General features: G+C 41.8%; 2 protein-coding genes across 3 annotated transcripts; one reads left to right on the top strand and one right to left on the bottom strand.

Moving 5' to 3' along the window:
* Nucleotides 1–1,431: 1,431 nt before the first annotated feature.
* Nucleotides 1,432–2,974, top strand: lrrc10 (leucine rich repeat containing 10). Of its 2 annotated transcripts, none has more exons than XM_028450913.1 (2): nt 1,432–1,582; nt 1,699–2,974. In XM_028450913.1, the coding sequence occupies exon 2, from the start codon at nt 1,799–1,801 to the stop codon at nt 2,654–2,656; it is 858 nt and encodes a 285-aa protein (XP_028306714.1). In that variant the 5' UTR covers nt 1,432–1,582; nt 1,699–1,798; the 3' UTR covers nt 2,657–2,974. The 2 variants fall into 2 exon arrangements, with proteins under 2 accessions (XP_028306714.1, XP_028306713.1); XM_028450912.1 differs by having other exon boundaries at nt 1,432–1,586.
* Nucleotides 2,975–5,146: 2,172 nt separating this feature from the next.
* On the bottom strand, nt 5,147–7,602 carry LOC114464918 (seipin-like). The gene has a single exon (XM_028449588.1). It carries the CDS (start codon nt 7,351–7,353, stop codon nt 6,136–6,138), a length of 1,218 nt encoding a protein of 405 aa, XP_028305389.1. The 5' UTR covers nt 7,354–7,602; the 3' UTR covers nt 5,147–6,135.
* Nucleotides 7,603–8,257: the final 655 nt, after the last annotated feature.

The following is an 8,257-nucleotide window of genomic DNA, read 5'->3' as shown; positions in this document are numbered from 1 at the left end:
GGTTGAACTTCCTCAGCTGTCGCAGGAAGTACATCCTCTGCTGTGCCTTTTTCCTGGTTGTGTCTATGTGGGAGGTCCACTTCAGGTCCTGTGAGATTGTGGATCCCAGGAACCTGAAGGAGTCCACGGTAGCCACTTTGCTATTCAGAATGGTAAGGGGGGTGAGTGGGGGGGGGAATTTCTCCTGAAGTCCACTGTCATCTCCACAGTCTTGAGCGGGTTCAGTTCCAGATGGTTCTGACTGCACCAGAGAGCCAGCTGTTCCACCTCCCGTCTGAAGGCAGACTCGTCCCCATCCCTGATGAGACCGATGACGGTGGTGTTGTCTGCAAACTTCAGGAGTTTCACAGAGGGGTCCCCTGAGGTGCAGTCATTGGTGTAGAGGGAGAATAGGAGTGGGGAGAGAACACACCCCTGAGGGGCGCCAGTGCTGAGTGACCGGGTGCTGGATGTGATGCCTCTCAGCCTTACTTGCTGCTTCCTGTCAGTCAGGAAGTTGGTGATCCACTGACAGGTGGAGGCCGGCACTGTGAGCTGGGTGAAAACAATGCAAACTGCATATTGTCACAAACACGAAATCGTGACAGAAACACAAAACCCAACCATGGATATATTGGATCTTTAATTCCCTTTTTGTTCTGCTGTAGGTTTTAAATTTAGTTGCTCATTAGTTACGCAAACATTTTTAATGCAAACAAAGTGGATTATTATGGTCAAACAAACAGATGATTATATTTTATTTATTCAGATTGTAATAAATTATTATTATTATTATTATTATTATTATTATTATTATCAGAATGGTAAACCTTGTCATGGTAGTAAAATGCTACTGTTAGTTCAGTCTGAAGTGTCTTGCTGAGATTTCCAGACCTTTTGACACTGAGGCGACATTGGGACGTGATAAAACCAGTGTGTCAGTGAGTGAAAGCAGATCGGGGTCAACCACTGGCTCACCTGATAAGAAAAATGAAATTCTTTCCTATTTTATCTGGTTGAAGCAGAGCCTTTATGAAGGTATGTGAGATATACTACAACTCAAATCACATCTATGACAGGAAAGGGTGGCTGTGACAATAAAAGTCCTCAGTACGAGAATAAAATGTAGAAAATGATTAGAATCTGACCCTTTTTTGTTTTTTTTTTTAACATATTTGTCTATAACCATGGCTGATTATGTGCCCACCTGTGTCACTTTGTGATGTTTTTCTCCACTGTTGATGATATCCCACATAGACACAAACTCAGCTCTGCATCCGTTTACTGATTAGAATAGAATGTGAATGACCTGTGCTGCTCTTCCACCACAAAGCACTTCTTCTGTCTCTCTCTCCTTCTCTTCAGTGTGTGTGTGTGTGAGGGGGGGGGGGGTCATTAGTCTCTCGAATAGGGAGGAGGATGGGAGTGGTTGCTATAGCCATGAAAGTCAGGGCAGTTCACTGAGCCACGGTGAGGTGATGAGACGACTGCGTTTGGGAGCATCCACCCTGGGAATTGAGCACATTTTCAGCTCATTAAGTTTGATAAACAAATGTCTTAGTGTGGGTGACGCTGAGAGACATTCACAGGAACATATTGGAAAGTAGGTGGGTTTTGTTCTTGAGTCATTGCATCAACTTAACCACTTTGTGTGTGCATTTTAGTTGCATTATTATGAAGCTTACATTCCACCTTTCAAAATCTGTTTTGTGTTTATAGGTCGAGTCCAGTGACTCATTGGAAGGGCACTAACTGGGCGACACAAAGGTGATGGAAGAAGTGCCAACTGCCTGCTGGAGTTCAACCCTTTTCTAAATTGATGTGGAGACCCAGAGGAGTTACGGAGACCCAGAAGAATATGGGCAACGCTATGCGAGGTGCGATTGCTTTTTTACCCTCAGAGCGCTGTCAGCACTTCCTAGTAGGTGACCTTAAGGAGATGCCATTGGACCGAACCCAGGACCTGAGCCACAGGCAACTGCGTCGGCTGCCCATTGCCGCCTGTGTCTTTGATGAACTGGTGAAGCTTTACTTGAGTAAGAATAACCTCAGCAGTTTACCTGCTGAGTTGCAGTGTCTGAGGAAGCTACAGCTTCTCGCCCTGGACTTTAACTGCTTTGAGGAGCTTCCTGCTGCTGTTTGCAAGCTGCCACAACTCACCATCCTTTACTTGGGGAACAACAGACTCTATCGTCTCCCCAAAGAACTGAAAGATCTCAAGGAACTCAACACCCTGTGGCTGGAAACAAATTGTTTCACAGTTTTTCCAAAGGTGGTGTGTGAACTTCCCAATCTGAAGACTCTGCACATTGGTTACAACCAAATCAAAAGTATACCCAAAGAGTTAGGCCAGCTGGAAGAGCTCCGGAGTATCTGGCTCGCTGGGAACCAGCTGACAGAGTTCCCACCAGTGTTGCTGGAAATGCATTTGTTATACATCATTGATGTTGATCGAAACAAAATCCGGTACTTCCCGGGACTTTCTCACTTGGAGGGATTGAAACTTGTCATCTATGATCACAACCCTTGTATTAACGCCCCTGTTGTGGGTGAGGGTGTCAGGAGGGTCGGGCGCTGGGCCGACTGCTTAGACGAAGATCTGGAAGATGACGAGTCTAACACAGTAAATGAGACTTTGGTGGTCAAGGTCGACCCTGAGGAAACAGACAATGTATGAAGCCAAGGACAAAGTGAGCTAGAGACAAATAGCTTTAAAGCTTTGTCCTTTGTGTGACATCATGGAGAACTTTTTAAGTGCTTCAAAGAGGCCAGTTGTTGTTTGATGCATATATGGTAAAGCTAATGTGCTAATGCTAAAATGTGGTTTAATCTTTGAATATAAAATGCACAACTTTTCTATTCATTATATATTTAAAATTGAAAAATTTGATTATCATTTACAAGCACAAGAATATCAATCATTTCTATTGAGAACAATGTTGGTCACGACCTTTAAATCAGTGGTTCTCCACCTTTTCAGCCCATGACCCCTAAGATAAAGGTTCCAGAGACCAGGGACCCCCACTGTACCTGAAGGTGGTTGAACACAGACATTGAAGAACAGTCATGTGGAGACAGGGTCATCTATAAGGGGGAATAAAGGGGAGAGATTTTTGGGGCCCATCCATAAAGTCAGGAAAATGATGGTCCATTGTTCTATAAATCTGTGATAATATTTATGTATTTATTTATCTGAAAAATATTCCTGTTATCCAGGATATTTATTATTATGTGCGTCCTAGTATATAGTCATTATAAAGATGTAAATCCTTGTTTTAATCAGAAATAAAATGCATTAAAAGAGGCAAAAATGGTGGAATAGGTGGTGAAATGGGGTTTTAAAAGCTACAGAAAGTTGCAAATTAGAGTAGCCATAAATGGACAGAAAAAGTGGTCAAAAAGGGTTCAAAGTGTCAATATTGTAACATTTAATTTAAACTGGCAAATGATGGGCATGACAAACAGTGAATGTGGTTAAATTGACAAAAAACAAGCATGAAATGTAAAAAGTGGTTAAAAGGTACAATAATGGGTCAACATATGCAACATTTGATGGGAAAAGTGCCGAAAATGTCTTGAAAGTGGGAGTAATGTAGCAAAAATGTATGGCAAGAATATGGGAAGAAAAAGTTATGAAAATAGGTTAAAATATGGCAAGTCTAGTGCAGTTGCATAAAATGGCTAAAAAATAAGCAAAAATTGGTTCTATTTCTTAAAGGAATCTGGCTGCCCTCTCTGTGTCTCACGACTCCAATTGGGGTCCTGACCCAAAGGTTGAGAACCACTGCTTTAAATGATGAAATACCTATGATGAGAACTTTATGGAATGAATTTGACTTTGTAATAAATGTTTGTGCATGTGCAAATAAAAAGGTGTGAGTTCTGGGAAGTTACTATCAGTTGTAGCGACACCATAAACTCTTTTTCCACCTCCATGATGTAAAGTCAGTATCGGCTAAACTTTGGCTTCCAGAAGGACTTGGGATGTCGACTCATCTGTACCTGCTCGGGCTAAAAATGGCCAAGTTTTTTAATACCAATGATGGATGGTGCACTTCTTATTCAGAGTACTGCATAATTCATCTGACAGATTGGAGCTGTGGCTTTAGAAAAAATTAGCTAATGGGCCTTTGCATCAACGCCAAAAGTCTGTGGTTTGAAAGAGATTATAAGTGCAGTTCATCACTGAAACAGGAAATGTTCTGTAAACAAGATTATATGAGAATGCACAACATGGTGTGATTAAGTGAAGGCTGGAAGATTTACGTAAGGACTCCATTTCATTTTTCTGTAATTTGACATTTTGTAAAGTTGATCTTTGATATAGGTTTTCTTTTATCAATGTCACATCAACAATCTAGCAGAAGAGACATTCTTGGAGTTTTACAATTTTACTTGTTATTCAGTATTTCTCCTTTTTCTTTCAAAGCGGAATAAACTCGTGGGGGGGGGGATCTGGTGCTTTATTTGAGCTGACATGTTCTGATCACTTTAGTGAATTGAAAAACTTTGTTTTGGAGTATTTTTTTTATGAATTACTGTTGTCCTTTTTATGTGTTTTTGGAGTCTTTTGTTTATCTTGGCATTCTGCGTATTTTTGTTGTCGTTTTCGGTTTTTTTTTGGAGTTTTTTGTGTGTTTTGACATTTTTCTGTCAGCCTGTTTTTGTTGTTTAGTGTGATATGAGTCATTTTGTGTATTTTTTGTTGTCATTTTATGTTTTCATGTTGTCCTTTTGTGTATTTTTCTGTAATTTTGTAAATTTCTGGAAGGACTTTGTGGGTTTAGTTCAGGGGCTACACAAAATTAGACCAAGGGCATACATCAAGACACTGACACCTTCAATGTTTTTGATTAAATCGACTTAATCTGAGCTTGACGTAGAAAAAAAAAAAAAATCATGGCTTTACTTTTGAATTGGTAATGTGTTGTTAAAAGAAGATCGTACCATTTCTCGAGTGAACAGTTACTCCACCTAGATTCGTCATAGTCCCTTTGTGTGTGCGTGTGTGTTTTTCAGGTTTATCTTTCATCTCCTTTAATTCTGCCTCTAAAACGTTAAGAGGCTTGGGTCAGGAAGTTTACTAAATATCCTGTGACAGAACTTCAGTTAAAGCTGATTTTTTTTTTTTTTTACTGGATTCATTTATTTTCACAGGTGGGCAACAAAGGTGAATAGCTGATAGCTATAAGTTTATTCTGCTGATTGAGTTAACAACACACACATTGATCAGTCAAACATCTTTGGTGCAAAACCTTTCAGAAGCTCACTGAATTTCCAAATCTCTCCTTGCGTAATATGAAAACGCAATAACCCACAAAATAAACAGCACTGATCCGCTTTACTTTCCTTCAACACGTTCTTTTACATCACAGTAACTTACTTAATAAGAGCTTATCAATGTATAACCCAGACCTCCGATGTAACACAAATAGTTGTTAGTTAAAAGACATAAAACATAGCTCAGACGTTAAACCAAATAAATACTAGTTCTGAAATGACGCCAATTCAAAAGACCACCGCCAGAAAAAGCTGTGAAGCTTTAATAAAATGATCCTCCACTGTGACGCCAGTCAGTAGACATTTACTGTGACCACAGGAATGGACCAAATATACCAACTTTTACTGAGAAAATGATAAAAACAAAGAGGGCTTTGAATGGCAAATTGTCTAAATCAAATTGTTCTGAAAGTGCTTCTTTGAGCCAAACGTCATGAGAGCATACCATTAGTTCTAACCACACGGCGTCTCCAATCGAATACAGCCTCCTATTTAATGGCATTGGAATAGGTCAAAGGCAGAGATAATGTTTTCATTCATCCCTCTGGAAATCATTAACAGAGAACAGGCTCCATTTAAGAGAAATATGGTCTGTACGAGAACAGGACAGGTTGGACCAACTTTTAAAGGGTGTGGTAAACTGTTGACTCACGCTTATTAGTGCCAGACAATACAGAGAAGGAATGTAACACATGGGAAAACACAAATAAAACCAACATGTGTTCTGTAACATTGGGAAAACATGCAGAGGTTAGTATGAAGTAAACTGCAACTTGAAGCTAAAGAGCACCAGCTAAAACTATTCTGGATTTATATAATTGATCCCTGCTAAGGTGATACACGTGTAGGTAGGTAGGAGTGATAGGAAGAACACTTTCACAGGCTCATCCAAGGTCCAGGTCTCTGTCGGAGTACCGTCTCCGTGGGCTGAGAAGGCAGTAACTCGTTCATCACATCAGTGCCGTTTGACTCCTCTGCTTTCTCAGAGTCATTAGACTCGTCTTTCCTTTCATCAGCCTCTGGATGATCTAGGAAACCAGTGGCGTCCTTTGATGTTGGCTCCGTCACGATGCCATTCTCCTGGATCTCTTCGGTTTCTTCCATCGCTGCGATCAGCTTAGGTACATAAAGTTCCTTACTGGAGTTTTCCTTCTCCATGCGTTTGCGAGCCACCTCCGTTCTTTGCTGAAAACGGGTGTTGTCGCCCATCATGACTTTGATCTTGACTTGATTGGGAGGCCAGAGTCCTCCCCACACCAGCTGCAGGTAGCTGAACAGCACAATGACACTGAGGAATGCAAAGTTGGTGGCCACGCCGATGAACGCAGAGGTCAGCGGGAAGTTGTACAGAACGTATCGTATACCAGTGAAATAAGCGTGGATGCGGATGTGAGATGAGTAAATCTGCACGTGTTTAGATTGAATCTCGATCACTGCGCCAACAGTGGGCTTGTAGGCATTGGTCTTGTAGTCTGCGAAAAGTTCCACTTCTATGAGCTGCTTCTGTTCAGACATCCCGGTCAACAGCAAAGGTGAGAAGATTAAGGTGCTCAGTGTCTGCAGGAGGCTTGAGCGGTAGTGCAGCATTGTTGATCTGCCCACAGACGACACAACGTCCCCACCTTTGGTATAACAAGCCAGTTTAACCATGAACATGCCCAGTTGCGCATTGACTGGAGACTCTGGCATCTCCAGCTCCAGGGAGATCCTGTAAGGCAGACCATTGGCCATCACCTGCTCCCTGTCGTTCTTCATGAAGGAGATGTTGGCTGTAGGGAACGAGCACAGGGCTGGCTCTGAAGCATCGCAGTCTGACGTGTAGTAGAAGTGCACAGGCGTGGAGAAGCTCACAGTGGGCATGTAGGAGTAATAGAAGCTCCCGTAGAGGAAGATGGACACCCAGAGCAGTAGAATCAGGACGCAGCAGAGGACCGCGGCCTGGAACAGGGTGCGTCGGGCTTTCAGGAGAGTCACGGATGCCACATCGTGCACCCAATGCAGGGCTGGACCCATGGTTCCCCCCATTGTGGCTGAGCCTCCTGCGGTAACAGCAGACTGCTGCCCGGCCGCTGCAGGCTCTTTATGTTGGAGCATTGGTGGGTGGATGTCTCCCCTCCTCCTGACCTTGTGATCGCTGATCCTCAGCCTCCCATGACGGCCACATTAACCAGCTTTTCACTCCTCACCCGGCATATTATTTCCCTCTCTAACATCTAACTTACTAAATATACTGAATAATAACTGCTGAGTAACGAAATTATCGGATTATCCAGAGTTCGTAAGGCCCCGCCGGAGACGTTTCCAGACAACTGCGCTAGCTGCTTATAAACATGACCCAATGACCCGGATGTAAACCAGGTAATGCCTTGCGACAACGGAAGTTTGAAATGCACTCAAATAGTTCCCGGAAGTTATTCGCGAATCCAATGATTCCGAGTGACATAACTGGGATTTTGGGTAATTTGTCGTCACTAACTGCATTGATTTACAATATGTATAGAGTACATCGTTATATGTTAATCATGCATTATTAGTTCATGAATTAATCAATGAACCGCAACAGTCAACTGGTCACTTCCGGGAACTATTGTGAGGTTCCATGAACCGCCATCAAGTAAAAAGGGACCATTGGAGTGAACGGAGTTGTCTTTCTTTCTTTGTTTGTTTCTTTCATTATAAATGCACACACATTACTATATGTATTTTATTTTCTATTATTATTATTATTATTATTATTATTATTATTATTATTATTATTATTATTATTATTATTATTCACCCTAATGTGTGAAATAAGCCGGCGTTTGAGGAATATGAACCTGTTCTAAAGGTGCGTTCAGTCTTCAGTGACAAGAGTGGCTTAAATCACCCGTAATTAGTCACACTTTTTGGTCGCTTCATCACTTTATTGCTTCAGTGACGTGACAAGCTGGGAATAATATGAATAAAATGTGGCTGCATAGAGATCCCGTTACACTGGCTATAAAGACAGTGATAG

This window comes from Gouania willdenowi, chromosome 6, assembly GCF_900634775.1.
Source record: "Gouania willdenowi chromosome 6, fGouWil2.1, whole genome shotgun sequence".
NCBI lineage: Eukaryota > Metazoa > Chordata > Actinopteri > Blenniiformes > Gobiesocidae > Gouania > Gouania willdenowi.
The sequence above is the reverse complement of the archived record's forward strand: the minus strand, read 5'-3'. Positions and strand labels throughout refer to the sequence as shown.